The sequence below is a fragment of the Staurois parvus genome, unplaced genomic scaffold (genome assembly GCF_062004578.1).
Source record: "Staurois parvus isolate SC_StPar_1 unplaced genomic scaffold, SC_StPar_1.0 ptg000229l, whole genome shotgun sequence".
Classification (NCBI taxonomy): Eukaryota; Metazoa; Chordata; class Amphibia; order Anura; family Ranidae; genus Staurois; species Staurois parvus.
This window is the reverse complement of record NW_028318025.1, coordinates 6320642-6340955: the sequence shown is the minus strand read 5'-3', so window position 1 is coordinate 6340955 and position 20314 is coordinate 6320642. Positions and strand designations below refer to the sequence as shown.

The 20314-nt window shown below is 37.9% G+C and overlaps 1 protein-coding gene across 1 annotated transcript in view; it reads right to left on the bottom strand.

Moving 5' to 3' along the window:
- ADGRV1 (adhesion G protein-coupled receptor V1) overlaps nucleotides 1-20314 on the bottom strand; it is a 500140-nt gene that overhangs the window by 438750 nt on the left and 41076 nt on the right. The window contains exons 5-11 of the mRNA XM_089679659.1: nucleotides 18849-18998; nucleotides 14887-14982; nucleotides 12832-12936; nucleotides 11312-11425; nucleotides 10649-11214; nucleotides 5814-6084; nucleotides 848-1177 (exon numbers count right to left, since the gene is read on the bottom strand). Coding sequence (XP_089535785.1) covers nucleotides 848-1177; nucleotides 5814-6084; nucleotides 10649-11214; nucleotides 11312-11425; nucleotides 12832-12936; nucleotides 14887-14982; nucleotides 18849-18998 — 1632 coding nt within the window. The remainder of the gene's footprint in view (nucleotides 1-847; nucleotides 1178-5813; nucleotides 6085-10648; nucleotides 11215-11311; nucleotides 11426-12831; nucleotides 12937-14886; nucleotides 14983-18848; nucleotides 18999-20314) is intronic.

Genomic DNA, 20314 nt, shown 5'->3' with positions numbered 1-20314 from the left:
ACCACTCAGAGCCTTTACACTAACCAAGCACTTCTTCCACCTTAATGTTTATTTCTTACTTATTGGGTCTGATTCATCAAGCTTTAGTTGCAGTTAAGGTAAGCTAAATTGATCTTTCAAGCAATATACACACACATAATAATAATAAGGTTTGAGAGGCCACTTTAGCATGCCAAAAGTGTTACTGAAGCGTGATGCATCAAGGCCTATATCTTAAAAGACGGGGCTTTTTTTCCATTGATCAAGCTATAAATTGAATATTATTGATGCATTTTATTGATAGTGTTTCTAATCTCCTACTGTACAGTGCTGCTAAACATAAAGGTTGATCATAATCTGGATTTTTTAAATTCCTATTCTATATCTAATTGCCATAAATCTGTATCTATAAAATGTGAGAACAAATGTGTGAATTTAGCATGACATTTAAATTTGAATTACAATCTTGCTATATTACTATGTTTAAAAGCTGAATAAGTCTAAATTAATAGTAATAATAATGACTTGACATAAACTATGGGACAGGCAAGGATATGCTGTCCACGGGAACAACATAATAGGGGTTGCCTCCTGGTTTTGTCAAGTCTAGTGGCAATTATGATAAAAACAATAGTTTAGCTGAATACATTGGCATGCTTTTTTTGTAGTACTGGTGGATCTGTAAATAAACTACAGTTACTCTTTCATGTCATTTAAATCTGTTCCTTAAAATATGTTTATTAAAACCTTTCAGTTAAATAAAAAAATTAAAATATGACTGTTATATAACTTTGGGGTTTGTGTTTTTGATTGACAAACATGTAACAGGTTACTAAGAGAAAGATCAAATTTTGTCATCACATCGTACCTGTATATAAAAATGAGCTCCGTTTTGAAGAAAAGCGTCATTCCTTATGGACACATTTACAGTAATCAGTGAATTATTTTCCAGAAAAGTAACACTGTTTTTCAATGACACATTGAGAACTCCTTCTTTAACTCTCTCAGGATCCACTGGACCAGCTGGGATATACATTGTGGTATAAATCAATTTCACGTCTCCTTTGGTTCCACCTTGCCTCATAAAACTCAAGGTCAGATATCGCCCTTGCCGAGTGCTCACGATTTTCTGCTTTTCTATAGCATGAAATTGAATTAACCCATATACATCATCACTGTCTTGAATGTAGAACAGAAGCTGCAAAACAAATATTGTACAGTGAGGCCAGCATGCAATGGTTATATGATACTACCTTTCAAAGCCTCAAAATAAAAATGATTGCAATCTGCTCCATCTTAAAGGAGATCTCCAGGCAACTCACATTAGACCCTTTATGTTCAAATGTAAAATAATTACATATAATTTAAAATACTGTTAGTATAACTGTGAACATTTTGAACTTTGTATTATCTTTGCACAATCTTCACAGAAGATTTTAGGTAGAGTGGAAGACGGTGGCTACTATGGGGCCCAAGTATGGGAAAGGGTCCTAATAGGGAGGTTTTTGATGTCTCCATTTCAGTAGAGCTGACGTCAGCTGCATAGGATCATGCTTTGGGATTTTGCTGTTACTAGTCAAAGACCCCCTTTGCATCTCCCCATTCTGTGCGTAGATTTATTGCCTTCAGAATTTCTGGTCATCTTAGCTAGAATTTTGCCTGCAGTTGAAATATACCTACTTTATGTTAGGATCACTGGCACGACTGTCCCAAATGATATTGCCATGTGTCACAGAGAGCAGTCACTGAGGGACCCCATCAACATTTTCCTATGGTGCCCTGTGATATTTAGTCACATGGTGGGTGGTTATGCACTATTAGACAATCAGATTTTACTGTATTGCATACGAAATGTCCATTAAATATATTTAGAGCACCGGGAGCTGCAGGAGATGGTGTTTAGGCAGTTTACAGGAGAAAGAGATTGTGGGGAAAACCTTGACAGTGAGATGATCATTTACAATCCAATGAATATGATGGAGATGCAGAAAGCTGCAAATATTTTGCCAATCAAACTTATCATATACATATATTGTACTGAACAATTGCTTTTTTCCTTTAGTTCTACTTTCAATTGACATAGTTCAAAAACGACAAAGTCAGTATCAAGTGAACACTGCTGCATTAGGTATCGGGATGAAATCCTTGGACCCATTGTCAGATCCTATGCTGGTGCAGTGGGTCCTGGGTTCTGCCTGGTGCACGACAATGCCCAGCCTCATGTGGCGACAGTATGCAGGCAGTTTCTGGAGGATGAAGGAATTGATAACATTGAATAGTCCTCACGCTCGCCTGACCTAAATCCAATAGAACACCTCTGTGATATCATTTTTCAGTCCATCCAATGCCGCCAGCTTGCACCTCAGACTGTCCAGGAGCTCAGTGATGCACTGGTCCAGATCTGGGAGGAAATACCCCAGGACACCATCCGTCATCTCAATAGGAGCATGCCCTGATGTTGTCAGGCATGCATACAAGCACGTGAGGGCCATACAAACTATTGAGTACCATTTTGAGTTGCTGCAGTGAAATTTCAGCAAAATTTTTTCACTTTGATTTTTGGGGTATGTTTCAATTCAGGTTAATAATTTTCATTTCCATCAATTGATGGGGCATCCTTACATTTTTAACACATTACCCAGCCCATATCAGTATAGATATTTAGCATGCAATTTTTCCCCATGAGATCTGATGTGTTTTCAAAGTATTCCTTTAATTTTTTTGAGCAGTGTGATAATTGTGTGCACAGATATGGACAATGACCATCATAATTTGGATCATACTCTGCAAATATCATTCTCACCCCAAATCAGTCCCCCTCCCTTTTTTTTGAATAGCATGTGGTGTGTGTGTATGCTGGGGGTCACAAGAGCATCAGGCACAGCTGGATACACTTCATGGTTGTAAACCCAATTAGCTGGTACCATGATGTCTGTCAGACCCTTGCCTTGGCCTGATCGTAAAGCTATACACCAGTCAGTCACTGGACATGAAGCATTCCAGAGTGGCAGTAAAACAGACATCCCACTTGAGACCACTTTTTCATACAATTTCATAAATCTCGGGAGGAACAATGTACAATAAAACAAAGCATATGTTCAGATAGGTCATTTTAATACAAGTCACCTGATACCTTACACCCCTAGATAACGTCTACCAGAGAGCAGAAAGCGATATGTCTGGACATTCAGAATATGGTTCTGCATATTAACCTGCCAGTGGCTAGGCTGCTGCATGCACCTATGGAAGGTTATTGACCATGGTATAAACTTGGGAGGGATTTGGGTCACCACCTTGTTCTCCGCCTAACCCCCCCTCCCCAAATGAGGCTATTGGCCCTTGGCTTCAGTAGACACCCCCTGCTGGGACACTAGAAAAGCTGTCATGCCTGGAGAGAGAGAGATGAAGAGATTCTCCCTTTTAACATCAGGAACCAACTTTGGGAGAAAAGGTACCCTTTTGTTCAGGGCACTGCTTAAACCAGGACTTCTCCAAGTATTCTACCTTCTTAAACGTCTTTCTTTTATCTCTCTGTTGTGTTATTGCTCTCTCAATTTATATATATATATTGGTTACATCTTTTCTGTAAATATTTTTATTGCACTATTTTGACCTTTTTAGTAATAAATCCTATTTTCTGAAAAGTGTTGAACTGTTTCTAAAGCTCTTTAATGCAAACTAAGAATCCCTGTCTCTGAAGAGAGCTACTGTGTGTTTTAAAACCTCTGGATACATCTATCTGCGGTGACAGTGTGTATTCAGATGCTTATTCAAACATCATAGTGTTACTGCTAAGATTTGTGAGTTTCCTCCTTCTCTGTAAAAAAAGTGGTGGTGGCAGTGTGAAGGGTTAATTGCGTAATTAACCTGACCCAGTAACAATTGCTCTCAGGCTGTTGGCACCTAGATTGAGGTCCAGTGAGCTGGAAAATCTTTGTGCAGGGTGCAGCTGAGAGTGGCATTGTTACGCAAGTGGCAGCATGGTTTTAGCTTGGCTTGTCCTTCAGTCACAAGTTGGTGAGAAGGACTGGGGTCTGACGCCGCACCCGCCACAAGCAGTATATATATATATATATATATATATATATATATATATAAACATCTGAATGAGGACATTTTTATATTGGTGTTTATTTTTGTTTACTTTGCTTAGATCAGCTTCTGGGGGTTTTGAATATATCATTTAGTGTATCGTTTTGAAATATGGTGAATGGAGGCTGGATACACTGTTCAACAAATTTTTATTTTTTGCCAGTTTTGGAAACAAAAGGATCCATTTCTTAATGAATTTCACATTCTGAGTTCAAATATACCAATGAAATTTGTCAATTGGCTCTAGTTTTTCTGTAAACGGAAAGTTTTCTACTATAGGCGTAATGACTACATAATGCACAATAATTATATAGATAGATGTCTTTCCACAAATATAAAGCAAGTGATATTGACTACATAACAAAGCCTAAATGGCATAATATATTGCATAGGATTACCAAGAAAAATTATAGCCATAAGCTAAGTTGAATCATTTTAATACTTAGGATTCTCACTAGTTTTGTCTTCAGTTTGTGTCGGTTTTGCTTCTCTTGGCTTTTCTCTTGTATTCGAGGATTTTGAATGGCTTACGTCATTAGATGGGTGAATATATCATGGAAACTAGAGCCAATCAACATTTTTTAGGGTCATTTTCATTTTCAGCACCCCAAAATTATGTAAGATTAGCTAATTTTATGCCCAAAACTTTTTACCTGTTGAACAGTGATATCTTTACCCATCTGATGACTACTGTTCCCCATGTGGCTTACCTAATTCTTATGTAAGTGGGCAGAACCTTTGTTCTGTTATATTGCATGGGTGGTATACATGATAGTCTATTGTTTGGGATTATTTTTTTTAGGGATATTTTCTAACATGTGGATGCTTGTCCTCTCTGACCCCCTTCTTTTATCCCTACTTACGCTGGTTCTGCTACACTAGGTAATGTAGAGATTTTGGCATATGTGATACCACATAGTATTCTTGTGCTAGTAGGTTGTATAAATATTAGAAGATATGTTATGTACTTAAAACTATAGGACATTATCCTTTGTATGGGTCTCTACTTCCCTGTGGGTTGGTTGCATCTAGGTCCTCTGGGTCCACCCCCAAGACAGGTTACTTTGAGCCCCAGGGATCACCGCCATTTTATGTGAGCAATGCAGTCTTTGTATATTGACTATTATGAAATATGTATATAAATGTAATTTTATTTATGTGTTTAATGATAGTAGTAGCTGCTCCCTCTATTCACGCGGTCCTGAAGAAGCTACAATACAAGCAAAACACGTTGACTGTGAGAACTGGACAAAGAGTATCTTGACTATACAGATGGCTGTTGTACTATTGTCATCATCAACTATTTAGGATGAATACTTCTAGAGGGAATATCTTTAGAATGGATCTCCATGGGGATATATCCCGTGTCTGTTAATCAACAGCTTTTAATATAGCATGTTTTTAAATTTTATGTAATAAAGTGTATTTCTTAGTACATGTTTTGTCTCATGCTGTGCCCCTAAAGTCCACTATTTACCGTACAGGTTTCTGGTCAGAGTTTTTGTTTTTTGTATATAGTAGTAGTTGGTCACATTTAATTTCTAAAATGCTGGTGCTGTCTGAATGGATGACTATAGGGTTTTACAGACAAGGATCTTTGGTTTGTTGCCCATTGTTCCTCTCAAGCTTTGAGACATCTTACCATCCTCCTTCAACCTACTTTCTTTACCTGTGTAATATTTCACCTACATGTTTCATCTTAAAATAATAAAGACAATTGGAATAAAAAGTAAAGAACTAACCTCTGTGGGCGTGCCAACCTCAGCTCCACCTTGTACGGTATTTGTTAAAATCTGTAAAAGAAAAGCTTCAGCCTCTTCAGGCTCATCATCTGCTATTACTGTAAGGGGAATAACTGCCATCATCTGCCCCTGGGAGAATCTAAGCACTCCGGAGTCTGGCGTGATATCAGTAGTAACATGAGAAGAATCGTTGCTGTTACGTTTAATGATCCAGTTCACGGAGACATTGCCATGTGTTCCTCCATTTCTCACAATGGTTATTCCTTCATATCTAACCAGAAACAAAAACCTATTTCAACTGCACAGTTAATATCATTCATAATATATACTGTCTCAAATTGCTGCCCTGAGCTGACCAGAGCAACGTTCAAGTTGGACAGGCAGCTAAAGTGTACAGTGTAGTAAAAAAGTATTTGCCCAATTCCTGATTTGTTTGCATATTTGTCACAACTAAATGATTCAGATCATCAAACAAATTTTAATATTATACAAAGATAGCTGGAGTAAATACAAAATGCAGTTTTTAAATAATGATTTAATTTATTAAGAGAAAAATGCTCTCCAAACCTGCATGGACCTATGTGAAAAAGTAATTCCACATGGTAAACCACATTTTTTGGAAAGCTAAGTTAAATTTCACTTGCCACACCCAAGCCTGATTACTGCCAGACGTGTTGAATCCAGAAATCACTTAAATAGAAGCTGTCTGATAAAGTGAAGCATGCTAAAAGATCTGTAAAAGCAACACATAATCTCTAAAATAATTAAAGAACAGATGAAAATCAAAGCAATTGACATGTATCAGTCTGGAAAAGGTTACAAAGCCATTTTTAAGGCTTTGGGACTCCAGTGAACCACGGTGAAAGCCATTATCCACAAATGGAGAAAAATTGGAACAGTAGTGAACCTTTCCAGGAGTGGCCAGCCTACCAAAATTACTCCAAGAGCGCAATGACAATGCATCCAGGAGGTCATAAAAAAAACCCAGAACAACATTTAAAGAACTGCAGGCCTCACTTGCCCCAGTTAAGGTCAGTGTTCATGATTCAACAATAAGAAAGAGACTGGAAAAAAATGGCATCCATGGGAGAATTCCAAGGCGAAAGCCACAGCTGACCAAAAATAACACAAAGGCTCATCTCACATTTGCGAAAAACATCTTAATTATCTCCAAGACTTTTGGGCAAATATTCTGTGAACTGATCAGAAAAAAGTTTAACTTTTTTGGAAGGTGTACATTCTCCCACATCTGGCATAAAACTAACACAGCATTTCACAAAAAGAACATCATACCAACATCCAAATATGGTGGTGGTAGGGTGATGGTCTGGGGCTGCTTTATAGGACCTGGACAACTTTCTATAATTGATAGAACCATGAATTATGTGCTCTATCAAAAAATCCTGAAGGAGAATGTCCGCCCATCAGTTTGTAATTTCAAGTGCAAACACATTTGGGTTATACAGCAGGGGGTTTAGAAGACAATTAACTTTTCACATTGGGCTAAGCAAGTGTGAACAGCTTTCTTCCCTTAATAAATTGTATCATCATTTAAAAACTGTATATTGTATTTATCAGGTTACCTTTGTGTAATATTAAAATTTGCTTGATGATCTGAATCATTTAAGTGTGACAAATATGCAAAAAAAAAAAAAATCAGTAAGGGGGCAAATACTTTTTGACAGCCCTGTATATAAACCCTAACAACTTCTCTTTTTTGCTTCATTTTGCTCTGTTAAATATGCAATGGAAAGTATTTTGTTATATCTGTTCAATAAGTGAAAAATGTATCTGTTGATTCTGCCAGTCACCCGATGCTGAAATCCACAAGAATTAAGATAGCCTACCAGCCTATTCACCTTTTGGAACAAGCCACATGTTCTAACCGTTTTTAGAGTGGAACATGTAACATGTTCCCAATTCTGCAACTGCCACCCAATCCCCCCTTCCTGTGATAGCAGTACGGGGAGAAGTTCCCAGTACTAGCTGTCACTTTTAAAAAACAGCGGCTATGGGCTTGTAGTTTGAAAATAACTATCACGTTGCTGCCAGCTGTGTCAGAAGTGTCGGCTTGCCCATTGCTCGTGCAATGCTTTACAAGAGCCTACTACAAAAAATAATAAATGTACTTTTTTTACATGCAAAATTTTTTGTAGAAAGGTGAAATTTTCCTTTAAGGCCTTTTTCAATATAAAGATCTTAAGTGCTAATTCTGAAGCATAGTAGCCCATATACAGTCATGACCAAAAACATTGGCACCCCTGCATTTGTGTCAGATAATGCACCACTTCACCCAGAAAATTGTTGCAATTACAAATGTTTACGCATTCTCATGTTTATTTCTTTTTTTTGTATTGGTATGACATAAAAAAGTGGAGAAACAAAAAGCCTAATCTGACACATTCCAAGAAAAACCCTAAAAAATGGACTGGACAAAATTATTGGCACCTTTTCAAAATTGTTAGAAATAATTGCATTCCAAGTTTGTGCTGCTCCTGTAATTTGTAATTAAACTCACCTGTAGCAATTAACAGATGCTGACAATATAGAAATCACACTGGAAACTAGTTAAAATGGTGAAAAATTGAGAAAGAGAAAGAGCAGCAAAGAATTGTCTGAGGATTTGAAAACAAAAGTTGTGGAAAAGCATAGACAATCTAAAGGTGACAAGTCCATCTCCAGAGATCTTAATGTTACTGTTTCAACTGTGCATAACATTGTCAAAAAGTTTAGTGTGTACAATAGCTAATCTCCCTGGACCTGGATAAAAGAGAAAAATTGATCAAAAATTGCAACAAAGGATTGTTCGAATGGTGGATAAAGAACCTCGATCAACTTGCAAACAAATTCAAGCTGACCTTCAGGCACAGGGTACAACTGTGTCAGCTTGCACTATATGACATCATCTGAATGAAAAGGGACACTATGGTAGGAGACCCAGGAGGACTCCATTGCTGACACAGAAACATAAAAAAGCTAGATCGAAGTTTGCCAAAACTTAGCTGAGAAAGCCAAAATTCTTTTGGGAGAATGTGCTGTGGACAGACAAAACAAAATTATAGCTTTTTGGTAAAGCCCATCATTCTACTGTCTTCAGAAAAAGAAATGAGGCCTTTAAAGAAAAGAATACAATCCCTACAGTCAAACATGGTGGAGGTTTGCTGATGTTTTTGGGTTGCTTTGCTGCTTCAGGCACTGGAGATCTTGACCAAGTGCATGGCATTAGGAAATCTGAAGACTACCAAAGACTTCTAGGGTGCAATGTAGAGCCCAGTGTCAGAAAGTTGGATCTCCGTCAGAGGTCATGGATCTTACAGCAGGACAATGACCCAAAGCACATATCAAAAATCACCCAGAAATGGTGTTAGACAAAACGCTGGAGAATACTGAACTGGCCAGCAATCCAGATCTGAATCCCATAGAACACCTGTGGAGAGATCTCAAAACTGCAGTTGGGAGAAAAACCCCTTCCAATCTGCGTGACCTGGAGCAGTTGGTGAAAGAAGAGTGGTCCAAAATTCCAATAGAGAGGTGTAAGAAACTGATTGATGGTTACAGGAAGCAATTGATTTCAGTTATTTTTTCCAAGGGGTGTGGTACCAAATATTAAATTGAAGGTGCCAATAATTTTTTCCGGTCCATTTTTGGAGTTTTGCATGGAATGTGTCAGATTTGGCCTTTTGTTTCTCCACTTTTTTGTGGCATACCAATACAAACAAAAGAAACATAGGAATCCCTAAACATTTGTAATTGCAATAATTTATTGGGCAAAATGGTACATTATCTGACAGAAATGCACGTATGCCAATATTTTTGACCATGACTGTATAAATCCGCCTAACTCCATCAGAATTCACTTGCTAAAAACAGACTATGGCCAAATGAATTCTGATTGGCTGCTATAGGCTACTTTACTCAACATATTGATTAACGTTGTCAATTTCTAACTAATGTCTTTAGTTTTTGGCACTCTACAGAATATGGCTAGCTCTTACTTAAGGGAATAATAAGGGCATACACACTCACCAAGGTCTAGCATCTACTTAACCAAGTGCCATAGAGCAATCATTAGTATAATGACAACTTCCCTTATTATTGTTTTTGACAGGCAAACTAAACTAGGCATTATATCTAACCAACTTAATCACCTTTGAGGGGAAAAAGGGGGGTCGCTGGAAATACGCCAATGGGTTCATGATATTGTTTTATATTTAAATTAAAGTTTATTTTATTTCACCTGTAAACCATAATTATATATTTTACAGAAGGATTCCAATAGAAAAAGTGGCCTGGGCCAGCAGAGAAGATAAGGTTCTGTAGGTGCAACATGCTGGTTTAAATTCATGGAATATTCAGGAATCTTTATTCCCCAGTGACTTTTGGGTGGATATTTGTGTGAGTCTACAACTGGCCATATACTAGTAGATTTGTGTTCAAAATTTTTCATTTAAAGAGCATTTGTTCAATTTTCTAATTGTTGATGTGGTAAAAACATTGTTCGTTTTCAACCAGTGACAAGAAATTTCCAAGGAGCAGGATTAAAAATGTTCCTTGAACGAGGAAGAGCGAGTGAGAGTGTGTGCTACAGATATTTAAATACATGCTCATAAATAATTCCCCATGAGACATGCAAGACAGAGAAACCCACTGTATGAACTTACAATCTACTTCAGTCATCTCACCTTACCATACATATTCTCAAAAAGAGGAGGCACCCTTGAAAAAAGTGATCTATGAGTGCATCTGTTAAAGGAACACAGTAAACAGAGTTCCCTGGAGGTTGAAGATTAGTTTACTGTATCTCTCATTTATTCTGAACCCTTACCAAGCCTTACCGTGATACTCGATCTTCATCAATAACTAGCATCTCATTATATATGGCACTATTAATGGATAAAACTCCGTAGGGTTTATCATTAGGTTCAATGATAACATAGACAATACTTGGATGTTGTAACACAGCATCGCCTTGTAAGGTATCTTCCATTAACACAATATGAAAAGACTCTGCTATTTCTGGACTTTGATCATCGATGATTTGGAATTTCAGAGCTATTTCTTGGACTTTTGGAGGAAAGACAATAGTATTGTTTTGTTGACAATCTAGGAAATCACTCTGAAGTTGAGCACTAGATGTTGTGTTTCCTGTTACAATCCTATAAGTGACCAACACTTCAGAGTCATCAGAACCAACAACTATGCCGGATGTAGTCTTTCCTCGGAGGACTGGAATGGTAATCACATCATTTGTCTCTGGCACCATGTATGAGCTCTGAACAAAGCGAATTGGACTATCATTTTTCTTTATAGTCAGCTGAAGCGTGTCCATTGTGGCATTGATCTCTGCACCTCCATAGACTTTTGTAAGTTTCAGGGTAAAGTTTTCGTCATTTTCAGGAATCTTAAGAAAACAAAAGGTAGTCATAATTTTAATATGAGCTGAACATATATTTATGGGTGCCCTAATATGTATGCGATTTTAAGGATTTTTCACTCACCTGATCATCTAATACTGTCAAATTGTAAACCAAGATAGACTTGCCAGCAGAAAAAGTAATGTTTCCCGTAGCTGGATATATGTCTTCTTCAGCTGGATTTGGCCCTCCATCTATCTGCAAGATCACAGACACATTATAAAATGTACTAAATAGCACTAGGATAAATGTCTTTATAAGCCTGTTTAACATGTTCTGTTTAGTCACTATGTACCATTCAGCTTGTTTTTTTTTATCAGAACCTTCACACTGTATTTTACAGGTTACTAACTTACTAGAGGTTGATTTCAAAATAATTTGCATGGCTATTGACCCTGTTTAAGTGCATGTACATTTGTTCTGCTTGACTGAGTCAAAAAAGATTTGTAAAATGTGAATAGGCTATATGCTGTGCTGTTCGAATGCAGATAAGTAATTTAAAACAGAAAATACTGCATTTGGTGCTTAGATGGAGGTAAGTATCATTGGAAATACCTATGATATATATATATATATATATATATATATATATATATATATATATATATATATATATATATATATAGCTCTATCTAGTGGCCAAATACCCAAAAACACAGATAATACCTCATGTTGAAGATATCAACTGGATTGTGCAATGTTCCATCTAGTGGACCATGCATAATAATATTACCATGCATAATAATGTATAGAGTGTATAACTGTTGGAGTGCACAACATGTTGATATTTCAGAGAGAATAATGACATCAGAGCAAGGGGTGAAGATGTGATTAGGTGATTGTGGTAATTTGTATTATGAAAAAACTGGGGCTAGCAATCACATCTCTGTCTTTTCATAGTTACATAGTTAGTCTGGCTGAAAAAAAAGACAAAAGTCCATCCAGTTCAACCATTGAAAAAAAAAAAGTTATAATCCTACACCCACAGTTGATCCAGAGGAAGGCAAAAAAAACCAGCACAGCATGATCTAATTTGCTCCTGCAGGGGAAAAAAATCCTTTTCAGCCCAATTAATAAACAGATCTTAGAGAAGGACCTTCTTCATAACCTGACATCTTTTTAATTTATTGTAATTGTTTTGTAACATTCAATTTGTTTGATTATACAATTGTTATTGATTTTTCTTCCTTTATAAATAAATGTATCTTTTCTTGATTTAGTGCTTTTGTTATTACTATTATGATCATTATTGTTGTTGTTATCAAAGCTCCAAAAAACGGAACTTTTTGAAAAAAAAATGTGTATCTCTGTAGCCTGAAAGAATATATACAGTATAGGGAAAATGCCGCATGGACTGTTTTTCTTCAGGTGCTAATTTTTCTTGCCCAAGCGAGTAACTGGAGAGTGTCAGATGGGTGGAGTTTGTAATCCCGGACAAAGAGAATCACAGTCTTTGCATTAAATGTTCTCAGAACACTCAGAAACTCAGAAATGAATTGCTGACTAGGGGTTTTACAAAGCATGGTGCACTCAAGCAAAGAAAAACAAAAAACACAATATGTGTTTTGTTTGCTTCAAAATTCAGCACATAGAACAGAGCTCACCTCAAAAGTCACAGTCACACTTTCGTAGGTGCCTTTCTCTCTGAGCAGAAGGAGGGCCAGTGTCTGGTTTCTACCCCGTGGCTCATTCACTGTCATATAGGATGTCTAAAGAAAGACAGAATAAAGACTCAGTCAGAAACTGCTCCAACATCACAAGGAAGATAGAGAACAATGAAGCTAAAGGATCTCCCATAGAGAGAGCAATCCAGTGTCCAAGCTGGCTTTTCATGTTACAGTTCAAAGAAACTAATTGGCTCAGAAACTAAAATAAAATCAGAGAAATACTTTGAGAAAAATATTTCATATGTATACCCACTAATGCTTCTCATATCAGTTACAGAAATGATTCACAAATATAAGGCCTATGTGAAAACCATTATGCTGTTCTTACATTTCTTTTAAATAACTGAAAAAAGGATACTACTAGTGCTTGTAAATGAGGCATATAAGTAAGTAGGATACATTGATTGCCTCTTTAAGACAGCACGTCACAAGATACAATGCCTGTGTAAGAGAGAGTGATGGTAGCTAACATTCCCTGGCTGATTCACTGTAAAGCATATTAGTCCGCTAGCAATGACATTTACAAGAAAGCTGAACACATTCAACTTCACTGTTTTAGAGCTTTCTTTGACAAAATGGCAAGATAATGATTGCTTCCGTTAGAGACTTCTTACACAGGTGTTTTGCTCCATAATGGATACATTCTCATCTAATCCTAATAAGCACATTCATGATGCCCTAAGTGAAGTGTGGGCCGAGTCACTGGCATCCATTGGCAGATGGAGAGGAGAGCACACAACCAGGGGTATGTTATTAACTGCATGGCCTATTAAGATTGCTCAGGAGAAAGCCCAGAGCACATCCACCCAAGCAACTTCTTATTGGCCTCCAATAGAGAAGAATATTAGCAGATTGTGTAATATTTTTGGTATCAGGCTACACTGTTATGTCAGATAAGGAGAGAGAAGTCTCTCTAGTTTTGAAGGAGACATCTTATTGGGTAAATGGGTCTTGTCACGCCACTAGAAAACAACATTTAGTTTCAAATTACTTATAATATACTTATATAATTAAAAATAAATATTGTACGAAAAGGGAAAAAAGAATGCAGTTTTTACATCAAAGTTCCCCTTTTTATCAGGTGTCCCACTTTACATCAGGTGTTCCAATCAGAGGACTCTTAACATCAGGTGTCCCATCAGCGTATTCTGTTACATCAGGTGTACCCATCAGAGTCCCCTTTGCATCAGGTGTCCCCATCAGAGTTCTCCTTTTACATCAGGTCTCTCCATCAGAGTCCCCCTTCACATCAGATGTCCCCTTCAGAGTCTACCTTTACATCATGTGTCCCCCTTTGCATCAGGTGTCTCCCTTCACATCAGGCGTCCACCCTTACATCAGGTGCCCCCCTTTGCATCAGGTGTTCCCATCACAATGCTCCCTTACATTAGTTGTAACCCCCCCTTCCCCCTTGTACTCACAGATCTTCACACTCGCCTAACGTTATTTCCACTAGCCAAATGCAAGCAGGAGAGTGGAAATTTTGCGCTCTTTTGTCTTTTATTAAGAGCAACTCCTACCTATAATTGATCAGTAAAAGACTAATGCTGTCTTGAAAAAAAATCAGACACAATAACCCTCAGCTTTATCTGTTGCCAGATTCATCAGGCCTTTCATAAATACAGTATATTGGATGAGACTTCAGCCATAGTTCTCACAGCTAGGAAACATACAGTCTGCCATTAATAAAATAAAGAACTGCCAGCAATAGGAAGCCAGACAGCCAATAGCACAGAACACATATCAGGATAAAAAAAATCACCTGAACTAGTAACATCTGAGTATAATATGTGGCTTAGATGCAAAAAGGAAGCAGAGGGCTGCTTGTCCTCAAGTGAGAGGTGGGTCAAAAGAAACAGAAACCCCTTTATTACAGTGCTAAGAATGCAATTCTGTATTAAAGGGGGTGTACAGTAAGTATAATGAAACAGCAGAGTGCTTATGAGAAGGAAATGGTGTAGTGCTGGTAAGAAAATCTAATATATACTGTACCATGTTTAGTGATATAATTCCAAATGCATTATCATTTGAAAGTATAGTGACCGAGACTATTTTCTGTACTCCAAGACTTGTATTGGGTGGCGGGTTCTGTAAACAAAGAAAACAATTGTTACATACCGTATAGAAGATTTTCTTTTTCCTAAGACATAATAAAAGCTTAGCTACAACACAGACAGTCCAAAGTGAGCACTGTAATGGACTAATGTCATGTTGTCTGGCCAGACCTGTAGGAGGACAGTCAAGGGAGCATTATTTATAGGCTGAAAGTATATTAATAACACCACAGAAATAGGAAATAAAATATTCAAAGGATGTATGGCATTAAAGGTTTCTAGCAATGAGCTTAGTGTATCATCTGTGGTTCTCTTTTGTTCTTATACGCTGTTCTCATGGAGTGAAAAGTCATGCATAGAAATCTTATATGCCAACATAAACATCACATGTAATACACTAAAAAGCTAATCCGACTACATACTGACCTAACCACAGTGAAAGAAATTTTTATAAAAGGCCAAAAATATCAGTGTCAGTCACAGGCCACACAGAAAGTCCCAATTTGAAAGACTGAGCTTTGGTATCTCCTACAATTAAGTAGGAAAAATGAAAGATAGATAGATAGATAGATAGATAGATAGATAGATAGATAGATAGATAGATAGAGAATGATTAACTCCACAAAAAAGAAACCCAGTGAGAAGATCAAGTGGTATGGAAAGATCTTGGTTAGAATCAAACCATACATTTATGAATATAATAGTTTTTCAGTGAATCACAGTTCACCATACCCTAGATGATGGAGCAAAAAAAAATACATATTATTAATAATAACAATATGCAGTACTGAGGAAGAAATATAGTATGCACCACATTGAAAAAGCTTATTTAATGATAAAACTATAACTAGACTTGTGCAATTCGTTTTGGTCCGAATTTTTGGTTATTCAGAGATTCGTATGCATCCGAATTTTGGAATAACAATCCGTTATGATAATGTGTGTATATATATATATATATATATATATATATATATATATATGTATAATTGTTAAAGTGCTCAACATGTTGATATTTCAGACAGAGGAATGACAGCAGAGTCAGTGTGATTAAGTGATAGTGGTCTTTTGTATTATGAAAAAATTGGGGCCAGCAATTTAATTAAAATTCCTTTTCTTTCATTTATTCATTTTCTAATGAATTTCAGATTTTCAGAACAATTCGAATCAGTCAAAAATGTATCAACCAATCCGATTTCTGTGAGAAAAATAGCAGCTTGTTAGGGAGAGGGCCAGGAAGCTAGCCATCGTGGCCTTACCAACCGATGAGTCATCAGCTGACCCTTATCCGAGCATGCAGCCCAACAGGTCAGGAAAAGGGAGGGACAAGCAAGAACAAGCCCCGAACCATACCAGGACACATTCTCTAAACATGGGGGGTTGCTGTGGGTGATTGACGCTGGATCTACTTTGGGGGACATTTATTGTTTGTTTTTTAATACAGCACATATCACAAACTAGTGTTGTTTTTTCTAAGCTTTGACATTTTTTTTGGTGAATGAGTAGGGGTACTATGTACCCCATACTCATTCACATGGGGTGGACTGGATTTGGGGGAACCCCCCATGTTGAGGGCATGTGGCCTGTTATGGTTTGGGGGAGGGGGGGTATGTAGTTTTTTTCTTAATTTTTCATTACTGGCAATTCTTTTTTTTACATTCAGGTGTGAGTGGGGAAACTACTGAAAGCTGATGAATCATCGGTTGCTGAGGATGAGGCAGCTGGCTTCCCGACCCTCTCCTTAACAACCAGCTATACTTCACACAGAATTCAAATCAGGCGATACATTTTTGACCATTTCAAATTCAGTTTGGAATTCGTTAGAAATTGAATAAACAAAATGAAACTAAATGAATTCCGCAAAAAATCTACAAAATGAAATTAGTAACCTAATGAATTTATCCAAAACAAAACAAATTTTTCCATTCTGCACATGTCTAACTATAACCATTTTTTGCACCACCTACCTGCAGCCATTGCCCTACACATACCTCCCAACCAGGGGCGGACTGACCATTTGGAAACTCGGGCACTGCCAGAGGGCCCGGGGTCAGTAGGGGGCCCCATGAAATGCCCCTGGTACCTTTTTCATAGGCTTTTTTGAGTTTGGGCAAGGACACAGGGGCCCCATGATCCCCTATTGCCCAGGGGCCACATGAGTTGTCAGTCCGCCCCTGCTCCCAACTTTCTGGGATGGAAAAGAGGGACACCTATTAGCATGTAAGCAAAGGACACACCCCCATTACATGGAAAATTAATTCACACAAAAAAATCCATTAAACCCACATGTATTTTTTTACTGCTACTATTCCCGTATATTGGCATTTGAAATCAAGATGTCAGGGATACATGCATCCAGCAGCAGGGATGGTCAGATCTGCGTAGCTGAACTAAGGGAACTAATACCATACTATATGTGATTTAAGTACGTTTATTTACAGTGAAACAAAATCCATCCAAACACCAGCAAACACAGCACACATGAAGATATACATGAACCAGAAACTGAGTGACAAAATACCTAGATAAAAACCTAACTATAATACAATATGAGGAACACAGATAAACGGTTAAACTGGAGGTATAATGAAAAGTCAGGAAGGGGGAACCAAGACTGGGATCAGGAACAAGTGGGTGTAGTTACAGGGTATAGGTACAAAGCAAGATTGGGCTAGGGCAGGAATCAGGCTACGGAACAATTTGCAAGCAGTATCTGGCTAGCAGGGCAAAACACTGAAGCAAAAGGTACTAGTAAATAAATACACTCCCAGCAGCCAGAATCAGGTGTAGACTGATTATTAGGATCTGCTAGCTGCTGGGAAACACCCACTGGTGGACACCGGCACTACAACTTTCTGCCCTTGGAACCACCGTGCCAGCAGCAGGTGATCCGGGTCCTGGACAAGAAATGCAATAATTTTGAAATCAGATGAAAGGTTTAGGCCACATTCACACTGGTGAGTAGGGCCAGTGTGAACTGGGGTAGGAGGAATCAGAGATTCCTGCTGTGGCTCTTAGTGGCTAGGTGTGGCTGCCAGCCCATTCACTATAATGACAGGTTGCCAGCGGCCACAGCTATTTGCGCCTCTTTGCACAACCAGCAATTACTGGCAGTGATCACTGCTGGACACACACAAAGTGCATCCAGCAGCGATCACTGTAGGTAAATGGTGGCTGTGTGGACACCTTTGAGTAGCTGCAGCCGTGGCTGACCTGTGACTATAGTGAATAGGGCCAGCGACCACACATAGCCGCTGAGAGCTACAGCAGGAATTTCTGGATTCTGATTTCGGCCCTAATCGCAGGTGTGAATGTAGCCATAGCATTGTAAAACAAGGTTTGATAGATAAACAGTGCATTTTTATACAGTAAAAAAAATAAACAGCACTGCCTAAATAATGAGAGGATAAAGTAATAAAATTGTGTTCCCACAATAAAAGCAAGAATTTGTAGTTACTTTATAGCAGCGCAACATCACTTGTTTATTTTTATTTTTTATACAGTATTAGACATCAGATCAAACTGAGGGACGCATGAGAAGGAAAGAAGGACAGAGGGATGTTCATCCAAAAGAAGGACAGTCCCTCCAACTCATGGATAGTTGGGATCTATGTTCTAAGAACTCCATGCAAATATTGGTTGGAATCTACCACAGGTCCCAAAGAGTGTTAATCACCTAGACTCTTTTGCAAGTAAAGTGTACTGCCTGTGTGACAACATGCAATATAATGTTCCTCTGTGTGTGTGTAGCAATATTTATTAAACAGAGGCACACATTCTATAGAACATATCAGCCACTATTTGCTCTGTCATTAAGACTCCTTGAATCAAGGTAGAAACAAAAGATTCAAATCAGAGAGATACATAATCAAGATATATGAAAGTTGTATTATATCTCACCTTTAGTTTTAGGATGAAATGAAATGTCTCATCAGCCTCTGGGAAATCATCATCACACACAGAGATGTAGACAGTACGGTTGGTCTCCCAGTCGGGTATGAAAGCAGCAGTAGCAGTAGCTATAAAATCTCCTGTGTCACTTTCCACCAACTAGAACAACACAATCAATATTATCAAGATGTGAATGGTTTTAAGATTTGGTAATTTGGGGACTAATAATTTCCCATGCTACTTGTACTGTGCCAAATTTGGGGCGTGCATAAAATACTGGATTTTAGGTGGTGGATCTTTTATAGGGTTAGTTCAGTTATGAAAAGTAAATGATAGTAAATGTTATGATAGTAAATATTTTTTAGTGCAGCGTTCCCATACATATACAATAAATATAATACATCACAACAAATCTATAAACATACAGTACATCTAACTTGCATACATTCATACGACAAAATAAATAGAATCCAATTGATCAATAGGTGAATATATACAGTACATGTACTGTACATATAAACACGGTGTATATCACTGCAACTGCATAGTGTATCCGGGTGAGTTATATCTTGTTTTTTTCATGGTGTTGGATATCTTTTTTATTATCAAAGGAAAACTGGCACAAAAGTAGTACATTTTGTTTTATAAAATTAAGCTGTATATTTCTTGCTAATACCATAATCCAGCACCAAAGAGCAGCCCAAAATAAATTCTCCTGTTTCTAACGATCACAGCGATACCACATATGTGTGTTATTTGCTGTTTGTACCTGTAGTAGGGCCCAGAAAAAATAGTGCATTAGTGAACGTGTATTTTGCTTTTATTTCCTACCTAACACACACTGACACTAATACTAATTTCTGTTTTTAACCCCACCTAAAAATACACCGACCCTGACTTTGGACCCCAGCCTTTGATTCCTATGACTCTGATCTAGCTACTTTTTCTTTCTTTATTATTATTTTTTTTTTTTCAACACATACATCTTTGTTTACTTTTTGCCTCTTCTATAGCAGGGAGAAAAAGATCCAATGTATCTTTTGCTCCATTCAAGAGAAGAAACAAAAAAATGGGTGGGCTATATAGTGACTGATCAATGTGATAGCCTACCACAGTAATCAGATGATCGGGAACCAGATTTCCCAGTTCCCAACAAGGCGGGATCTAGGGGGGCGCTGATGTGGGCTATGCCTTCCAGATTTCATTTGTGCATCCCTCAGGCCAGCTTCCCCTTGTGCATTTTGCCTGACCCTCTGAGCTCCTCTCCCCATCCCTGCACTCAGGGCTGGGACAAGGGGGGCGGACTGGTGCAGATAAGTTCAGACAGGAGATGCGGGCTGTGTTGTGCTCTCTTCCATTCTGTCAATGGAGTAGCCCTTTATACAGCAGATGACACAGGCTTGCTCTTAGTTCAGACCATGCGTGCTTTAATTACCTGCTCCCTATCAAGGACCGCTTATCTCCTGGCACCAGGA